The following is a 21,507-nucleotide window of genomic DNA, read 5'->3' as shown; positions in this document are numbered from 1 at the left end:
AGAGCTGCAGCATCTGAAACTGACCACAATGAACATTTGACAGATAAACAGAACCACAGTGCTTCAGTTTCAGACTCACAGTTTGTCTTTTATGGATTATGATTGTCTGTCAACTCACCATTTATACTTATTAGTAAGTCTTTTGTATTTTTCATCAATTACTAGAAATTTCAGGCGACACCATTTGAATTCCAGGCGACCCCACGTTGAGTCCCGACCCCAAGGTTGACAAACACTGTGCTAAACCAGTGTTTCCCAACCACTGTGCCGTGGCACATAAATGTGCCGTGAGAAACCATCAGGTGTACCGTGGAAGATTATCCAATTTCACCCGGCTGGTACTCTAAGCGAGCAGTATGATTTAAATACGTACGACTGCACATGCCAACGATCCACTGTACAACAACAGTGTCCTGTTCCCTTTTGCAAAGTGAAAGTGAAAGTAAACCGGCCCCTATGCTTTGCGTTCTGCTGATAATGCCCCCCTCCCTAGTGATGCGCGGATCAGTCTCATCAGACCCGCGGATGGGGTTGGTGCAGGAGGGTAAGCCTCTATTATACTATTATACACAGACCTCAATCCCACAACAATGTTGCCCCCCCCCCGGAACTGAAAACCCCCCACAAACAATTCAATTCCTGCAAGAATGTCAGCTTTGTGTTCAACTAAACAGACCCAGGGTTTCACACCAAGTAAATTGAGACTAGATTTCTATTATATTTCAATTAAAATACTTTTTGTGACATTTTTGTTTGGTGGTGTGCCTTGTGATTTCTCTAATGCAGGGGTGTCAAACTCATTTTAGTTCAGGGGCCATATTCATCTAAATTTGATCTGCAGTGGGCCAAACCAGTAAAATAATAACATAATAACCTATAAATAATGACAACTCCCAATTTTTGTCTGTTTTAGTGCAAAAAAAACCCCCATTAAATCACGAAAATACTTACTTTTATAAACTATCCAAAAAAAAAGATGTGAATAACTTGATTAAACTGAAATTTCTTAAGAAAAATCAGTGCAATTTTAACAATATTCAGCCTCAACTTCTCATTTTTCCATGTGCGTTATGGATCAGATCTACAAAGACACTAAACACTGAGGAACAGGAAGAAAAGAGTTCAAATTGTGCTGAATTTTCTTTAGACATTTCAGGTTGTTCATATTTGTTCAGGTTATTCACATTTTATTGTTACAGAATAGTTTGTAAATGTAAATATTTTCATAATTTAATGTTATTTTTTGCACACAAAGACAAAAATTTGAAGTTTTTTTTTACTTAATTCAAGATTTTTTTTACTTAACTGAAGTTTTTTTTTTTTACTTAATTGAAGATTTTCTCCTTAATTCAAGCTTGTTTTTTTTTACTTAATTCAAGATTTTTTGTCAAATTTGAGATTTTTTTTTGTTTAATTCAAGATTTTTTTTTACATTTATTTAATTTAAGATTTTTTTGCTTAATTCAAGATTTTTTTTACTTAATTGAAGTTTTTTTTTTTTACTTAATTCAAGATTTTCTCCTTAATTCAAGCTATTTTTTTTTGTGCTTAATTCAAGATTTTTGTTAAATTTGAGATTTTTTTTTTTGTTTAATTTAAGATTTTTTTTTTCCTTAATTGAAGATTTTTTTTTTTTTGCTTAATTCAAGATTTTTTTTACTTAATTGAAGATTTTTTTTTTTTTTTTACTTAATTCAAGATTTTCTACTTAATTCAAGCTAAATTTTTTGTGCTTAATTCAAGATTTTTTGCTAAATTTGAGATTTTTTTTGGGTTTAATTCAAGATTTTTTTTTTTACTTAATTTAAATTTTTTTTTTTCTTAATTCAAGATTTTTTTTTTTTACTTAGTTGGAGATTTTTTTTAACTTAATTCAAGATTTTTTCCTTAATTCAAGCAAATTTTTTTGCTTAATTCAAGATTTTTGCTAAATTTAAGATTTTTTTTACTTAATTCAACATTTTTTCCTTAATTCAAGCAAAATTTTTTAAAATTTTTTTTTGCTTAATTCAGTTCAAAAGTGTTGAATTTTTGCACTTCGTAAATTCTTCCCAGGGGCTGGATTGGACCCACATTTGGCCCCCGGGCCGCATGTTTGCCACCCCTGCTCTAATGTAAAATATGTGCCATGGCTCAAAAAGGTTGGGAAACACTGTACTAAACCCTCATGAGATGCAGCACTAACCTTCCGGGGTAATCCTGGTGTTCGAGGTACCCGGCCTCAGTGTTCAGGTTTCCCAGGGAGCTGAACACCAAGTCCGCAAGACCGCTGTCCGGGTCCGACACTCTCAGCAAATCTGTTGTCAGCTGAAGATTTATACATTCATTAATGCATATTTTCAGATTTTTTTATGCAGGTAGATATCATGGGTGACTTCTGCTTGACTTACCTGTCGTTTGGAGTTTTCCAGAACAGTGAACAGGTTTCCCTCCGGCAGACTGAGCACAGGCGCGTCATTCACAGGACTGATGCTGATGTCAAAGCGGTGCAGACGGCTGCCTTTCAGGAGAACAGGAAGCTCCTTCTTGTTGCTGCTGAACACTGAAAACATGAAGAAGTCGCTCTGGTCCTCTGAGCCGCTGTGAACGTACATCACCCGGCCCTGCCACAGGTCCACCATACTGAAAGTCCGGTCTTTCTCCTCTGCCCCTAATGTTATGATCCTCTCCAGCCCCTCGTTAAACAGCCCGTCAGAGTTTGGGCCCAGGTCCAGTCTGAGATGACCGTGGATGGGCTGCGCCTCGATACGGAACATTAGCTGGGATGGGTGGATGTCCAGTTTACGAAAATCTAGGTTCACCTACAATACGAGAACCAAACAGACCTTTAGATCTTCATGTGAAAACTACATTACACCTTTGATGGATTGATTAATTGATGTATTTATTTCGAATATGAATGTCAAAACAGAAGAAAATAAATAAATAAAACACTTAACCCTTTCATGCATGAATTATGAGAACCTTAAGATTTTTTTTCCTGAGTGTTTTTATTCTTCTTTAGGCATGAAAAAAAAACAATGTGATAGAATTTTTTTTTTTTTTTTAATTAACCTGTTTTTCATGGAGTTACAAAAATGTCCACTCAGCTACAACATGAATTTTATTCTTGAAGCAAAGAAACATGTATTTAAAACCCAATATCATAAAGTGATATGAAAACAGCGAAATGAAACCATGTTTAATACAGCTAATCTGATGTTTTCTCACATTTTAACATATTCTAATACTAGTTATTACTCACTTGGAGATAATATGCAAAAAATAAATATTAACAATTGATTTCCACTCAAGAACCAACCAAGAACAGCAAAGTTACAATAATGGTATGAAGTGCAGTTTATGAGATGATGCGTAAGTGTTCACTGTGTTGGTTGATATGGAACTAAAACAACAAAACCCATGAATATACAAGATTAAAGCTGTGAAGTAACTGTCCGCTGTAGTGACCACTATGCATGAAAGGGTTAAACATAAGACATATAACACATATTCGAAAAGGAGTGAGAAGAAGCAGAATTTATAAACTCCCACTTCTTCTCCTTAAATCAGTGGTTTCCAACCTTTTTTGGCTCGTGACCCCATTTTAACATCTCAAATTTCTGGCGACCCCAGACATTCAAAATGGAGAATTTTTTTTTTTGCAAAAATTAATTTGTGTCTGATCATGTAATAGTTTGTTATACTATGTTGCAAATAAACGTTAATTTTAGAGGACATTTAGTCTATATAATGTATATTATTATGGACGGAGGCAGAAAAGCCAGGTGTAGATTACTGCACAAAGTGAGAATTTGATTTTCCTTGGTCAGGATATGTACAGTCAGTCCAGCTTGGATTTACAAGACATTGATATTTTGACCTTCAGATTATTCCTGTAAGTGATCTATAAAAGGTTAAACTACTTCTTTTGTAGGCTTTTCAAATAGATTTTTATATTTATGTGATTTCCTTTTTTCCCCATGTTCTTTATCATCTTCCACGTATATTCCAAATGGGATCACTTTCACCATGATGATAACTTTTGCCCCATGATGCCAGGTGTGGATTTTTTGGTGACACAAACATTGTGTGCTGCCATCTGCTGGTAAACAACTCCAACAGCACTTGCACTAAAAGTCGACTGAAACTCTGAGCATTTCAGTCGTATTTTAGTCAGAATAATACATGACTGTTTTCGTCGAGTTTTAGTCAACGAAAAGTGATGACATTTTAGTCTTGTTTTAGTCAATGAAAGTTGTATTTTAGTCTCTTTTCAGTCATGCAATTCTATTTAATCTGGTCAATATAGTCTTGATAAATCCAACATTTTCTTTTAATTCAACCCATTTTAGTTCAAACAAGGTTATTTTATCATTCTTATGGACTCAGAAATATATGCTGTCAATAACCATACAAAAAACTGGACTCCAGTTTTAATTATTTTGTTAATAATACTAATACTAATACTAATAATAATAATAAATTGCATATACATAGCACTTTTCATTCAACAGAATCTCAAACAGCTACAGAGAAAGAGAGTCCTACATTTAAAAAAACAAACAAACAAACAAAAAAAAAACATTAAACATGTTATGTTAATGCAGTGTTTTTCAACCTTGGGGTCGGGACCCCATGTGGGGTCACCTGGAATTCAAATGGGGTCGCCTGAAATTGCTAGTAATTGATAAAGATTTAAAAAAAGACTTAACAAAACATACCAATAAAACATAAATGTTGAGCTGAGAGAGACAATTACGATACATAAAAGACATGACAAACTCTGAAGCTAAAACTGAAGCACTGTGGTACTGTTTATCTGTCAAATGTTCATTGTGGTCGGTTTAAGAGGCTGCAGCTTTTTCGCAATTCACAGTTTGAGTTTTTTTTTTTTTTTTCAGTATTAACCCATAAAGACCCAGTGCTACTTTTGTGTCAGTTCCCAAATGAACTGCTCTCTCTATTTAAACTTTGTGAAGTGATTTAACACCATTTATAATAATATTATCCTCTGAATTTAGCATTTTTCACTATAAATCATGGATATTTCTATATTTAATTAAGATATTCATGAAAACTCACAATAAATTCAAGAGGTTTTTATATCAAAAGAGAGAAAACTGAAGAAAAAGGGACTTTTTCCAGTAAAATCTATCATTAACTGAACACAAACCCAGTGTGTCCATCCACTGTCATTGATCCAACTCATCTTGGGTTTTACTCGTGAATCTGCGTTGTAGAAGATGACGGTGTTTCCACATTTACTACTCGGAGCCTCTGAACGTCCAGATGGGTCATATCTGATGACCATGAAAAGATGACAAACTGTATTTTACACCAATTATTTACATGTAGTGATTGGATTAATGGATCAATAGGTATTAAACAATTTAGATCAGTAGATGCTTTTGGTCACCAGTGGATGTTTGGGTCTTTATGGGTTAATTGTCAGCCTTGTAAATCCAAGCTGGACTGACTGTACATATCGTGACCAAGGAAAATCAAAGTCTCCCTTCGTGCAGTAATCTACACCTGGCTCTTCTGCCTCTGTCCACAATAATATACATTATATAGACTAAATGTCCTCTAAAATTAACCTTTATTTGCAACATAGTATAGCAAACTATTACATGATCAAAAACAAATTACTTTTAGCAAATAAAAGTCTCTGTTTTGAATGTCTGGGGTCGCCAGAAATTTGTGACGTTAAAATGGGGTCACGAACCCCTTCAGCCTGAACCAGGACTTGCTATTTTTGGCTGTTCTCAGACTGTTGGGAATATACCTGCAACATTACAGCGTCCACTGGAACTTGGAATGATAATCGCTAAGAGACTGATATTAAAAGAATGGAAGTCTCCAAACCCTCCATCTTTTCAAGCGTGGGTCAATAATATGCTGTCATTAATACCGATGGAAAAGCTCAGGTCTTTGAGGACCTGTTCTGTGAACACTTTTTCAAATACTTGGACTCCGTCTCTCACATACTTGGAGGAAGTTAAATTGGACTAGGGGGTATATCTGTGTACCAGTGACTGTCTTCAGCCTCTGTCCCTGTTTCTTTCTTTCTTTGAACAAAGACTGACTAGTTAATTAATTGATCAGTTGTTACACACATCTGAGCCTTTGTGTTTTGTTTTTTTGTGTTTTTTTTTTTTTTTTTGTGTATGTGTATGTTTTACATAATTGAAAACTGTAAAATAAAATATTATAAAAAAAAAAAAAAATGGGGTCACAAGCCAAAAAAGGTTGGGAAACACTGCGTTAATGACATTCAAAGTTTTAAAAGAAGACAAAAACCTTAATATGTTTGGGTTCCAGCGGTGCCCGGCCTCCCTCTGTTACTTCCAGCGTCCGCAGCATCAGAAAATTGGGGTTCTTCCTGTTGCTACTGAATGAATGAGGTGTGGTTAAAACCATCCCAGGACTGTCTGGAGCGTCGGTGGTGGTAATCATCATCACCGTAGTTAGCTCTGTGTCACAACCAACAGAGATATCCTTGGTGACGGTAGCGTGAGGGAAGCCTGTTCTTTGACCATTTACCCTTATTTCTCTGAGACACCCTTTAAAAGAGCCCCCTCCTCTGGCCAGTTGCCCCTCTGGCGGGGCGGACAGTAGCCCTGCTCGCCTGGCCTCCCCCCTCGCTTGTTCATCCAACCCTCCAAGGAACAGAGGCCCTTTCATTTGGATGGACTGAAGCTCCACGCTCAGGTTGGCTCGAATCATCTCCGCCCCCACCTTCAGCTGGACCCTCCGGGGCAGCAGGTGCAGCTGGATGGGGTACCATGAGGGGTTACTGTGGAGGTGTGATAAGGAGTGGAGCTCAGTCTTACTCCCCTCTCCATTCCCCACTGTGGCCACCAGGTAACCATCTCTGATCTCTATAGCAACAAACCCTCCCTGACTCCCAGAGCTAAATAAAACCAAGCCATCTGCTTCTTTCGTAGAGGGTTGGAGTTCGCATTCAAACACCCCCTCTTGTGGCACCTCCCACACCGGGAGAGACATGAAAGCTTTGGAGCTAAAAAAACTAACTGGATCTTCTTCTGTTGCTGAAAACTGAAGGCTGCATCCCATAGTTACTTCATGGACGCTCTTATAACCGGAGTACGCCCTGAGGTTGGACAGCAAGTTATGCTCATTGAACACCACTTCATCCATACAACCTCTAAACCCCGTGGAGTTGCTCTGAAGGTAGGGGTGGTTGAAGCCAGCGGTCCCGCCCACAAAGAGCCCGTCGTCGACGCTGAGCTCCAGATCCGGACCCGGTATATGGATGCTGGTGTGGGAGTTTCGATCCACAGTAATGGTGACATTGTGGCGGTTGTGGGTCAGCTCCACAGAGTGCCATGCCAGGTCACTAAGATGGACGCCGTGTTCGGAGCGCATCACACGCTCGCCAGACCCCAAATCCAAACGAACCTAAAAGCCAAGGGTCAGCAGTACAGAGATGTGGAAGTGAGGACAGCGACAGGAAGGATGGAGGTCAAATGATACGAGCAATTTCACCAACCTTAAACCAATATGGACTGAAGATAGATAGATAGATAGATAGATGGATGGATGGATGGATGGATGGATGGATGGATGGATGGATGGATGGATAGATAGATAGATAGATAGATAGATAGATAGATAGATAGATAGATAGATAGATAGATAGATAGATAGATAGATAGATAGATAGATAGATACAGTCTACTCTCGTTATACCGCCAACTTCCGTTCACGGCCAAATTGGCGGTATAGCGAAAATGGCGTTACAACAGGTTGCGTCCATAATGTGCATGTCTTTACTATATGATGTCTATGCTGCCTCCGTTAACCCGTTCTAATTGCGTTTCTAAATAAATCTTGATTCTGTTATGTTGTAAGGCAGGGATCGGCAACCTTTAACACTCAAAGAGCCATTTCGACCCGGTTTCCACGGAAAAGACAACACTGGGAGCCGCACCTCGGAGGTGCCGCGCCGCAGCGGCGCACCTCAGAGGTGCCACGGCGGCGCACCTCGGAGGTGCCGCGACGCTGGTGGTATAACGGTCGGGAAATCAATGGTATAAGTGTTGTTTGTGCATGGAACGGGCTGGCGGATGGCGATAAGCGGACATGGTGGTAGCTAATGGAATAATGCATTGGGGATTTTTGTGCAATGGTTTTGGTCAGCAGTGAGCGAAAATGGCGGTATAACGGCGGGCGGTTTAACGAGAGTAGACTGTAGATAGATAGATAGATCGATAGATCGATAGATCGATAGATAGATAGATAGATAGATAGATAGATAGATAGATAGATAGATAGATAGATAGATAGATAGATAGATGGATTGTTAATATCTTAGTGTAATTTTTGCATTTCACAAATTCATCCCAAGGGCCCGACTGGACCCTTTGGTGGGCCGGGTTTGGCCCCCGGGTGTTTGACATGTTTGACACCTGTGCCTTATGTAGTGATTATACTGATGAAAACATAATTCTGAATACTATTTCCATTTCTGAATCAAGCCACCTAATCTTCATGCAAAACTGAACAAGTGACATCTGCAGTAAAATATCAACTAAGTTCAACTAAACAGTCCAATAAACTCTGGTATGTTTTAGTATGTGGACAGTTGATGAAGTTGAAGACAAAATTCCTGAGTTTTTAATGCTAGCAAGGAAAGCTATAATGGTCAAATAGGTAGGAGAAGACACCCCCCCCCCCCCTACACTCCTGTGTGGAAATTTCTGAGCTCAGAAGTTGTGATACTGGTAAAACTAGAACACTGTGTTAACCCTTTCATGCATGGCGTCCACGTTTGTGGACACATAGTTTAAGCTCATTTTCCAAAGGGTTATAAAGGTGATATTCTCCAAACCACGTTGGTTTCCCCTCTATAGACCCTAAGCCAGGGGTGTCAAACATGCGGCCCAGGGGCCAAATGCAGCCCGCCAAAGGTTCCAATCCGGCCCATGGGATAAATTTGTAAAGTGCAAAAATTCCACAGTCTTGAATTGAATGAAGCCAAAATTTTTTTTTTTTAAATTTAGCTTGAATTAAGGAAAAAATGCTAAATTAAGCAAAAAAAACCCCAACAACTTGTATTTAGCAAAAAAGGAGGGAGAAAAGGAGTGAGAAGAAGCAGAACTTATAAACTTCCACTCCTCCTTCTCCTTAAATAATTCATAACAGTAATAATCGTCCTAATCTAAGCATATCTATATTATATACCAGGGGTGTCAACCATGCAGCCCGGGGGCCAAATGCGGCCCGCCAAAGGGTCCAATCTGGCCCCTGGGAAGAATTTACAAAGTGCAAAAATTCCACACTTTTGAACTGAATTAAACAAACAAAAAAATTTGCTTGAATTAAGGAAAAAATGTTTAATTAGGCAAAAAATCTTAAATTTAGCAAAAAATCTTAAATTAAGCAAAAAAAAAAGTTTGCTTAAATTAAGGAAAAAATCTTGAATTAAGCCAAAAAAAATCTTAAATTTAGCAAAAAATCTTGAATTAAGCAAAAATCTAGAATTAGCAACTTCAAATATTTGTCTTTGTTTTAGTGCAAAAAAAATAACCTTAAATTATGAAAATATTTACATTTACAAACTATCCTGTAACAATAAAATGTGAATAACCTGAACAAATATATGAAATATCTAAAGAAAATTCAGCACAATTTGAACTCTTTTCTGCCTGTTCCTCTGTGTTTAGTGTCTTTGTAGATCTGATCCATAATGCACATGGACAAATGATAAGTTGAGGCAGAATATTGTTAAAACTGCACTGATTTTTCTTAAGAAATTTCAGCTTTTTTCAGGTTATTCACATCTTTTTTTTTGTTTGGATAGTTTAGAAAAGTAAGTATTTTCATAATTTAATGTTGTTTTTTTTCCCCTTTACACTAAAACAAAGACAAAAATTTGAAGTCGTCATTATTTACATGTTATTCTGTTATTATTTTACTGGTCTGGCCCACTGGAGATCAAATCGGACTGAATGTGGCCCCTGAAAAAAAATGAGTTTGACACCCCTGCCCTAAGCAATACAATGAAAAGAAGTGTCATCTCAGTTTTAGAATTTTAACTGCTCTGTGATCTCAAAAAGTTATCCTCCTAAGACCCATCTATGGGTTTTCTGTCCACGTTTGCAGACAGGAGTCATATCTTTATACAAAAAAATCCCAAAAACAAACAAAAAACAGCTGTCCACCGCAATGGACATTCCATAAAAATTTTTAAAAATGTGTCTGAAAAAAATATTGCATCGTGATGTTTCCAATATAGGCAATTATTTAATTAAAAAAAGTCAAAACTCATTTATTAAATATCTTCTTAATAAAGCCGTATTAAAAAGAAAAAAAAAAGTTCAAAATGCGTTTCAACGTAAGCCTAATTTTGAGCAATAAAATCAATCTAAAAAAAAAATCTACATCATTTTTTTTCATAATTCATGCATGAAAGGGTTAATAAAAGGACTCATATTTTCCTACAGAAATGGAGGAAGTCACTGGAACTTTTGGGAGCGCAGTATAACTTGGACTTAAATATATCTATCACTTTTTGTTTTGCTTTCTCTGCTTGTCTTCCTTTTCACTTTCTAGATTCACATACTTTTGTGTTTTCTTTTACTACATGATACGACCTACTGAGCAAACATTATGTACCTCTGTGTCCTAGTGATGTTGCACAAGCATGTGTTACATAAACCAGTCTTGTAGCATCATTGTACTTTTAATTTTTACCGACTGTTTTTTATGTTTGTTTATTGTTTGTAACGTCGTCATAAAACTTGAATAAATAGAAGTTTAAAAAAAAAATCCTGAGTTTACGAGACAGTTAAAAATAGCACTTTCATAAATAATGCATAAAAAGTCATGTTTTTCTTGGGAAGGAGTCCTTGGGCGTGCACATTTGATTCCAGAATATGGAAATAGGGGTTATTGTTAGATTAAAGGGGCCATAATTATTAATTAATAATTGTGTGGAATGCTGAATGTTGTCCAGAGTATATGATGTTTTATATCTCTTTTATACTTCTAGTAACACTTTTTTTTATGCTGCTTTTTAGATATTTATGCTATCAGGGTTTTCTTTTTATATTTTAGTTTTTATACTCTTTTATATACATTATTTATACTTTTTTTATGGCACCTAGGACGATTGCACTTTTTAATTTCGTTGTACCTGTACAATGACAATAAAGACATTCTATTCTATAAAGGATGATTCCGCAGACTGCAACAACTGTTTTGTGGGCAGCTTCCTCTCCTTATACTCAGAGCTTTCATTAAACTATTTTGGTCCTCTCTTAAACTTGGTCAAGAATGAACTTGTTCTGAAATGAATTCAGTGCCAGGGTTTTTTTTTTTGTTTTTTTTCTCTCTGTGAGCAATCTGACACCAACATGTGTGTATTCAGCTGCCTGGGGCTCTGCTCAGGATAGTAAATACCAGTACATTATATATACGCGCTAAAAATGGCCCTGAGGACAAATATTTTCACTGTTTACAGAGTGTTAGGCACCTTTGTAAGACTGAAATGATCCTTTCTTTGCCAGCATAAAAACTGATCCTAGAAAATTGTATCTGTCAGCTTGTTGTTAGACATCTATGAACATATCTCTTTGAAACATTGACTTATGCTTCTGTGTTTTATACTTTACCTGCAGGCGTCCAGAGATCAGCTCCAGCAGCAGAAAGTCCCTGCGTCCTGCAGCCAGAAACAGCAGCCCGGCTTGACTTAATGTTCGAAATCGCACATGGACAATGGTCTGAACGGACGCCTCAACTGTTCGCAGGTGGATGGAGCCATCGCCATAAAACGATACTGCAACAACAAAACGGTGACAGATAGAAAGTTGAGACATACAGTAGTAATTCTGTCAGATAAAGTGGTTTCATAGAAGGTTTAAGGAGGGTTTTTACCAACCAGCATTTAAATAGAGAAACTTTTTCAGGGGTCAAAAAAATTAGGCAATGTCTACACTGTAAAAAAAATCCTGTTGTTTTTACGGAAAAAAACTGGCAGCTGTGGTTTCCAGAACAATACTGTAAAAAACACATCCAACTGTAAACATATTTATGGAGTAACATGTAGATTTAACATTTTAAACATGTAGATTTATCATTTTAAACATGTAGATTTAAATGGTAAATGGACTGCACATATTTAGTACATTTTCTCCACCTTCATGGTGTCCAAAGTACTTTCCAAAGCCACCAGGTCCAACTGGGAACAGTTTAGGGTTCAGTGTCTTCCATGGACACTTTGACATATGGACAGTCAGAGCCAGGATTTGAACCACCAACCCTTTAGTTATTGAACGAGCCGCCACCAACTCTACCAACCCATTAATTTACAAATTTAAAACGTTACATTGGTAAATGTTTACTTTTTTTTATAACTTTTTTATATATATATATATATATAAAAATGCAAATATGCCGTTATTTCAATATTATGGTCTTGCAGTTTAAATGGCACCACATTGTTTTTCAATTTACAGTTTTATTTTCTAAAAACAATAGAAATACATAATTTCTGCATACAAATTGGTTTCGTTCACATACTCTTCCTGTAAAAACTACAGCTATATTTGATTCAATCGTTAACACAAAAATCTTTTCAAATAAACAACTTTGCTTTGTATTTTCACTTACAATTTGTTTATGCTGCAATTTTACAGTTTTTTGGTGTTAATTCTACAGTCATTTTTTACAGTGTACTGCCACAGTACTGTGGCATAAAATATGGGTTTGTCTATTGCCACAGACCAGTCAAATGTTAGCATTTGTACTACAGCCAATCAGGGATACTGTTCCATGAATTCATTAGCCCAGGGGTGTCAAACTCATTTTCTTCCGGGGGCCACATTCAGCCCAATTTAATCTGAAGTGGGCCGGACCAGTAGAATAATTGCATGATAACCAATAAATAATGACAACTCCAAATTGTTTTAGTGCAAAAAATGACATTAAATTATGCCAATATTTACGTTTACAAACTATCCAAACAAAAAGGATGTGAATAACTTGAAAAACATGAAATTTGTAAAGAAATATAAGTACAACTTGATCAATATTATGCCTCTACTTATCATTTGTTCATATGCATTACAGATCAGAGCTACAAATACAAAAACATTTAGTAACAGGCAGAATATTATTAAATTGCACTTAATTTTCTTTAGACATTTCAGGTTGTTCATATTTGTTCAGGTTATTCACATTTTATTGTTTAAGGATGGTTTGTTAATGTAAACATTTTCATAATTTAATGTTTTTTGCACGAAATGAAAGAGAAAAAATTGGTGTTATCATTATTTATAGGTTGTTATATTATGTTTGAGTTTGATGCCCTAACTTGCATTTTGCAAATTCATCCAGCGGGCCGGATTGGAATCTTTGGCGGGCCAGTTTTGGCCCCCGGGCCACATGTTTGACACCTGTGCATTAGCCTATTGTTGCCACAGTACTGTGGTGATATATGGCATATACTTCAGTGCATTTTGCTACCACAGTACTGTGAGAATTGATGGAAGACACGACAAATTGGTGATAATATATCATATAGAATAGGAGTTATTGTTCTAAATACTCTATATGTTGGTTTGTGGTGTAGTTTGCTCTGGAGGCTGGAGAAGGTGGGTGGAGCTACATGTTAGATGCAGCAGTGTGCTGTGTGAAAACTAAAATAAAATGCTATTCCGACTGGAAATTGAACCCCAGTCTTCTGTATTGCAGTCCAATACGTTACTGAGTGAGCTAAATGTCCACTGCGTCTGAAACTGACCTATTTGTTATCTGAGTGCCTTGGTGCTTTTTTGGGATGTGCGTTACCAGTCTAGACATGATATAACGAGGGCGCTGATTGGCTCTGTGGTAATAGACAAACCGATATTTTGTGCTACAGTACTGTGTCAATTGCCACTTTGATAAAATTATGAACACATGGATAATCAACTGCAGTTCAACCCTACATACAGTAACGCTGCTTCAACAGATCATGGAATACAGGCCAAGGTTATAATAGTTTTGGATTTTTCATTCTAGTTTAGTTTTATTTAGTTTTGACTTTTTTTCTCAAATTCAGTTAGTTTTAATTAGTTTTTAGAGCAGGTTTGCTAGTTTTTATTAGTTTTTGTTTTTTTCTAAATGCTTAGTTTTATTTTAGTTTTAGTTTTTTCATATCTTTTATTCACATAAATCCCAGACAGGACTCTATACTCTCTCCAACTTTAGTCTCCATGTTTCCAGGTAGAGTGAGGACGAGCTAGATGACTCTAAACCACAAGTGATGAGAAGTGACGGACCATGAACTGTCATATGGTGCCGCTAGCTAAAACTGCTCGAGTGAAATATCGATTTCATATCAATCCGATGTTGACAAACATGAAAACGAAGGGAATTTTATCTGTAATTTTTATTCGTTTTAGTTAGTTTGGTAAGCACACAATACAGTTTCAGTTAGTTTTTGTATTTTCTTTTAATTATAGTTTTTATTTATTTCAATTAACAAAAATGTTTTCTCAATTCTAGTTTTCATCATTTTGTTAACGATAATAACCCTGATATAAGCTTAAATGAATAGCAATGCTGTATGAAACTACACAAACTCTAATATCATCTAATATCCAGATTTTGTCAGAATACAGGTTCGCACAGACGTACATACAGGTTTAAATTTAGATTACGATTCGACTGGGATCCCATCAGAAGAGAACCAACAAACATAGAAAGACATTTTATCAATTTGATTGAAAATGATGGTGTAATGAAAAAACAAGTGTCCTTGATATATCAGAAGCTGTTGTTAGATTTTTCAGATAATACACAGCACATAAAGCAACAATGGGAACTGGAATTAAACGTAATATTGGATGAGGATAATCTGGGGAAATGTTTGCTTTGGTTGTCACAGGGGGGTGGGGAGTCAGCTTTGGAAGGAATTTGACTGGAAGGTTAAAATACGATTTTTCAGAACCCCATTAAAATCTTCTCTCTCTCAAAGTGGTGTTAGCAACAAGTGTTGGAGAAACTGTGGTCTTGTCGGTGATCAGACACACATACAGGGTGAGGAAGCAAAATTTACAATATTTTGAGGTAGGGATTGAAAGAGTGTATGACCAATTAGTTTATTGAAAGTCATGAGAATTTATTTGCCACAAGAAAATTTACGTAATAGAAAATGTTTTTATTCTATGTGTCCTCCTTCTTTCTCAATAACTGCCTTCACACGCTTCCTGTAACTTGCACAAGTGTTCCTCAAATATTGGGGTGACAACTTCTCCCATTCTTCTTTAATAGTATCTTCCAGACTTTCTGGTAATAGTTTTGCTCATAGTCATTCTCTTCTTTACATTATAAACAGTCTTTATGGACACTCCAACTATTTTTGAAATCTCCTTTGGTGTGACGAGTGCATTCAGCAAATCACACACTCTTTGACGTTCGCTTTCCTGATTACTCATATGGGCAAAAGTTTCTGAAAAGGTATGGATAATAGTGTTAGGTATGATTATGACATCAATATATGTTTGGTTTCAAAACAATTGACGTAGTGCCTGCTGAGAAAAAACAACTAAATGTTCATTGTAAATTTTGCTTCCCCACCCTGTATTTTGGGAGTGCCCCATTGTGAAACACTTCTGGACTAATGTAAAAGGCATATTGGATAGTTTACTTAAAGTGAACCTCTCTATGGACCCATTATTATTTTTACTGGACATATTCCCTGATGGTCTATCCCACGACCAAGAATTCATACTCCATCTTTTTCTGATGACTGCGAAAAAAATGATAACAATGTTATGGCTGAAACCTGAATCACCTACAATTGGACAATGGATACAAAAAATTAAACAAGTCTGTCTAATGGAACAGTTAACAGCACAGCTACAGCTGAAGACTCCGACCTTTGAAAGAAGATGGAGACCAGTATTCAGTCTTATTGGAATGGATATTTAAGCCTGGATTGTTTTCTTTTTTTTTTTTTTTCTCTCCTTTTCTTCATTGTAACCAAATATTTTATATTGTAACCTTGGGCCCAATCTCAGGACAAACGTTGTTACTCTGTACATTGTTTTTTTCTGTGTTTTATTTTGTTTTCTTCAATAAAAGTTAAAAAAAAAAAAAAAATTAGATTACGATTCTATTCACAAAAACAGCTGCCAAGGCAAACACAGACCTGTCCATGCAGTGATCTGATGCCTTTGTCCACATCGGACATGTTCCATTTAAATACATTGAGTTCGGAGATGTCAGGGTGACGTCTACCCTGCACTTTACGCCGGCTATCTGAATTCAATTAATGACAGCTAATGCACTTTGAGGCAGGTCACTTTAAAATGTTCGGATCTTTAATTGATTTGACCTGCAGAGTAGCATCCGTTTGTGGAAACAGTGTCACACACTGAAAATCGGTCAGGGATGGGAAAGGATGGGTGGCAATGGTACTGAAAACAGTCACCAGTACCATTTCTTATATCATCTCTAAAGGCATTTGCAGTTGTCTCACTACCATTTAATTCTGTTGTAGCGATGTAACGATTACCGGTGTAACAATAAACCGCGGTAAAATTGCAGATGGTTAGTATTACCGTTTAAATTCTAATTATCATGATAACCGTGTTTGATTACCGTGTTTTTCCGGAAAAACCCTATGTAAAGATCTGCTTTGATGTCAAATATTTGAGTATCGTTTTATTACAATTTTAATTTTATATATCTAATATTTGGAACCAATATTCACTTTTAAAGTCTTTGAAAAGGTTCGTTAAGCATCTGTGTGTTATTTATGCAATAAATTATATACATTTTTCAAATCGAATTTTATATATTTTTGTGTGTTTTCTGGCCTTTTGTGTTGATATAGTACACAGGTGTCACATATGTGGCCGCCAAAGGGTCCAATCCAGCCCCTGGGATGAATTTGTGAAATGCAAAAATCACACTGAAGATATGAACAATCAAGGATGTTAAAATCATTTTAGGTCAATTTCAATCTAAAAATGATCAGACCAGTGAAATACTACCATAATAACTTATAAATAATGAAAACTGTAAATTTTTCTCTTTATTTTAGTGTAAAAAAAGTAAAATTACACAAATGTTTACATTAACAGACTAGTCTTTTATATATTAAAAAAAAAGTGAACAACCTGAAATCTCTTTAGAGAAGTATGTGGAATTTTAATAATATTCTGTCTGTTATTTAATGTTTTGTGTATTTGTAGATCCACTGTGATCTCTAAGTTGTGATGCATATGGATAAATAATAAACTAAGGTGTAATATCGTTAACATTGCACTTGTTTTCCTTAAGAATGTTCAGGTTGTTCATATTTGATCATGTTATGTTCGAGTACAATTTGTGGATATAAACATTTTCATCTTGGAATTTTACTTTTTTCATTCAAAAGTTCTTATCCTATTATTTTTTATTATTTTACCGGACCGGCCCACTTTATATCATATTAGGCTGAATGTAGCCCCTGAACTAAAATGAGTTTGAGACCACTGATATAGTAGGTTAAAGTGAAAAAATAATAGACAGATGATACAGATGAAGCTGAAAAAACAGATCCCAAACATGGGTATAGTAAACATTTGTTTATATAGTATATAAAGGCAAAATCAAAAACACTGAAAAACAAACAAAATAGGCTCAGACCACTAAGGGTTAATATTTGAATGTTTCTGCAACAGAAGGTACATTGTGCCAATTATTATTATTATTAGTTATTTTTTTTTCCAAAATACAACTTGGTTAAATTATTTCAGTGTGTATATAAGTACTTTTTGAACATTCTGAGCACAATTTCAACAATACCATGATAATAATGATAACCGTGATAATTTTAGTCACAATATTGGTGATATAAAATTTTCATATGGTTACATCCCTATTCTGTTGTAATTCTTTGATGATCATGGATTTAATTATTTGTTATTACGCAAGCAAACATCTTGTGAGAAGCACTCAGTCAGCAGCACCGGCCCAGCATGCCACAGTGGATAAAGCTTATAAGCCCGCTGTCAGTATAACTCATGTCTGTCCATCTATTTCTAATCTGCCTCTATGGGACCAGAGAACACTGGATTATTAGTAATCTTCCTACAGTAACAGACACACGTCCAATGTTAATGCACGTCTTTAATGGGCTGTCGGGTGCTACTATAAGGGAGCAGGAGACACTTTCTGTAGAGCAAAGCAGTCTGGAAAGTGTTCTAAAACTGCACTATGTAAAAAACTTTGACTAATTTGCACTACAATAATATATACATAAATAGGGGTGTAAGGAAATATCGGCTGTGCAATATATCGTGATATTTCATTTCACAATACTGTATCAATATTAAAAAGTACTGTATTGATATTTTTGGGTATTTATTCAAATGCAGATATTGTGGAGGTTCATTTTTCATTTTTTTGTTTTTTATATTTTATTTATTATTATTCAACACTCTTTTATTAAATAATGTTAGTTCCTTTGTTGGGATTGAACTAAAATACTGTTCTGATGTTAGTTCTGAACTAATAGAATATGAACATTTGAACAGGATCTTAAACTGTAATGTCTGTAAAATATAATTTAAGTTTGAACACAGGAACATTTTGTGATATAGCATTAGATCCTGTTGTGATCAAATAAAAATGTGTTTAGTATTTGTGCAGATTTCTGGTGTAATTCAATTCAAGGAAATAATGATTAAAAAAAAAAAGAAAAAGAAACAAACAAAAAATTGTCTTTTTAACAGTATCATGATATATCGCGATATATCGTATCGTGATCCTAGTATTGTGATTTGTATCATATCGCCAGATTCTTGCCAATACACACCCCTATGCATAAACATATATGTTTAATGTAATAGATCAGATCCCTGTACACATTCACTCACTGTATAAAAACTCCAATTTGCACTCTGTACATATTACAATATAAAACTCAACCCATTCTGGAAAAAAAAAAAGCTTGTCTCTAGTCGGATGTTTGTCTATATTAGGTCTATGTTCAGGTGTGATGGGGTTCATGTTGAAATGTTAGTGTATATATGTTAGTGTATATATATATATATATGTATAATACCTTCTTCTCTTTTTCACTTCAGAAGGCAAACACTTCTGTTTTTCTATATTCTTATAATTTTTATTTTGGTATCTGGTTCTTTTAACTGTTTGCACCAACAGAACCAAGACAAATTCCTTATAATGTGAAAATTACTTAATAATAATAATAATAATAATAATAATAATAATAATAATAATAAATGTAATTTATAGGCACCTTTCAGGACACTCGAGGTCACCATACAAAGTTGTTAAAAGTAAATAAAATAAATAAAACACAATTAAAATTACACATATACACTTGGCAATAAATCTGATTCTGAAATTGTATGTCATGAGCAAAGAAAAACCGTCTAGAGACAATATGAGGATGAATTAAAAAAAATAAGATGCCAATCATCACAGACAAACAACAGTATTACCTCTATTTCAACATGATCATTAGTGTTATCATTTATCATAATTAAAAATGTATTATTAAAGGATTACAACTTACAAAAAACACAGAGCAATGAATGAGTGAATAAGTTAGAGATAATATTGTTGGGTTTTTCTGTGATGACTGGCAAACTTTATATAACTGATTCTGATTCCGATAAAATTATATTTTAATGGCATTTTTCAAACTCAAAGATTGACTGAAATGTTGTTGCTTTGCCGACTGCTCTAACCTAACTGTGAATGACGTGCTGATGTTTATTTTAACAGTCATAATCATCATGAACTTTATAAAGTTTGTCATTTCTGTGTCCAGAAGGTCATTTTGCAGTGTGACATCAGACCAGGTACACATGTATCTTACATATAACATCAAACAGTTAAAAAAAATATATAATCCTACATATTTCCATACGTCTAGAGACAATATTAGGATGGATTAAAAAAATAAGATGCCAATCATCACAGACAAACACAACAGTAATACCTCTATTTCAACATGATCATCAGTGTTATCATTTTATCATAATTAAAATGTATTATTAAAGGATTACAACTTACAAAAAACACAGAGCAATGAATAAGTAAATAAGTTAGAGGTATACACAAGTCTTTACACCTTTTATGTGCATCTATGAGGGAAGCCTTTTTACAGCCTTACAAACCTCTAATATGATAATGAAACATACAGTTTAATAATTCAACATTAATAACTACAGTACAATTGTTGACATGGTTTGGGTTTCCTCCTATATCTCAGTGAACAGAAGTGATTTTCTCTCCTCTCCAACACCTTACCTCCATAAACTTGTCCTGTGGAAGTCACCAGGAAAAGTAGGAAAGCAGCCATAAAACGCCCCATCTTTCATTTGGCTCAGTTTGGTCTCGGTTACTTTGCATCTGGCTGTTTGACTGTGCACTCCATTGTCTTTACTGTGCAGCGCTGGCTCGACATGTCCTTTGCAACAACTTCCAGACAGACTCTACATGTGCTGCAGGATTACAGCCCTGAGGAAAAAAAAAAAAAAAAAAAAAAAAGTGTACCTGTGCCTGTGAGCAAAGCAGAATGAGGTGGAGCTCCACCCTCCAACCCTCCAACCCTCCCCTGTGGATCAGAGAACCTGACTGAAGTCATCTGCAATACCGCGTTTCAACACAAGAGAGAGGTGTTGGAGCAGAAAGAAGTAGAAGGATGACGTCAGGATGAGTCAAAGTGAGCTGATATGATTGACTTTAAGGAGACACAGACTGAGGAAATACAGTAATGTTGATGAAAATTATACAATATACAGGGTGTTTGCTCTTTATCCAAATAAAAATTCCAGACTTTTTCAAAAACTGCTATTTTTATCCTGTAGATCTTGACTTAATGTACTTTTATACTTGAGTGCCTCTGTTTTTGGTTGAGATTGTACCTGTTATGTGTATTACAAAAGTTAATTTTAATAAATGTATGAATGAATGAATGCATAATTCACAGTTAATTATGTTTTACTAACAGAAACATTTTCAAAACATATGAAAACAAGTGTTCAGAGAACGCAAACCTGCGCCAAGCACCCCGAACGGTGTGCATGTGTGTATCGACTATTTCTTTTTAAATTAAACAGTTTCCAGGTTGTTCCATACAGCAGAAGAAGTTGAAGCTTGGTACCAGTCATGTGTATGTCAAATTATATTTAAATTCCAATCAATATTTGTTGAGTTATAATGAAAAATGTGTGGTAAATGGGATTTTCAATGTTAAATGGAAATGTCTACAGAGTCCACATTCCACAGTGGATGTGGACAATTTTGTGCCAGATACAAGATATTGTTATAAGCTACAGGTGGATCAAATTGGAGGCTAATTGGAGTCGTTTTGAATTTTTAAAATAAATTTTCAAAAATTGCTCAGTGATGAGAGATAGGAAAATTGTAGATTTTGTGACCTTGCTGTGACCTTGAACTTTGGCCTACTTGGCCCAAAATTTAATGGGTCGGTGCCAGGTCCTAGGCCTATCTGTGGGTACAATTTGGTAAAGATGGTTGGAATAGTTT

The 21,507-nt window shown here is 35.4% G+C and overlaps 1 protein-coding gene across 1 annotated transcript in view; it reads right to left on the bottom strand.

The window, feature by feature from the left end:
* LOC115430434 (chondroitin sulfate proteoglycan 4-like) overlaps positions 1 to 20,469 on the bottom strand; it is a 76,005-nt gene extending 55,536 nt beyond the window's left edge. The window contains 5 exon segments of the mRNA XM_030150435.1: positions 2,186 to 2,307; positions 2,391 to 2,801; positions 6,283 to 7,404; positions 11,622 to 11,785; positions 20,266 to 20,469. Of these exon segments, the coding sequence (XP_030006295.1) occupies positions 2,186 to 2,307; positions 2,391 to 2,801; positions 6,283 to 7,404; positions 11,622 to 11,785; positions 20,266 to 20,329 (1,883 nt within the window). The 5' untranslated portion in view covers positions 20,330 to 20,469.
* Between the last annotated feature and the right edge of the window lie 1,038 nt (positions 20,470 to 21,507).

The sequence above is a fragment of the Sphaeramia orbicularis genome, chromosome 12, assembly GCF_902148855.1.
Source record: "Sphaeramia orbicularis chromosome 12, fSphaOr1.1, whole genome shotgun sequence".
In the NCBI taxonomy this organism is placed as follows: domain Eukaryota; kingdom Metazoa; phylum Chordata; class Actinopteri; order Kurtiformes; family Apogonidae; genus Sphaeramia; species Sphaeramia orbicularis.
Note: the sequence above shows the minus strand (reverse complement) of the source record. Positions and strands in the feature narration are given on the sequence as shown.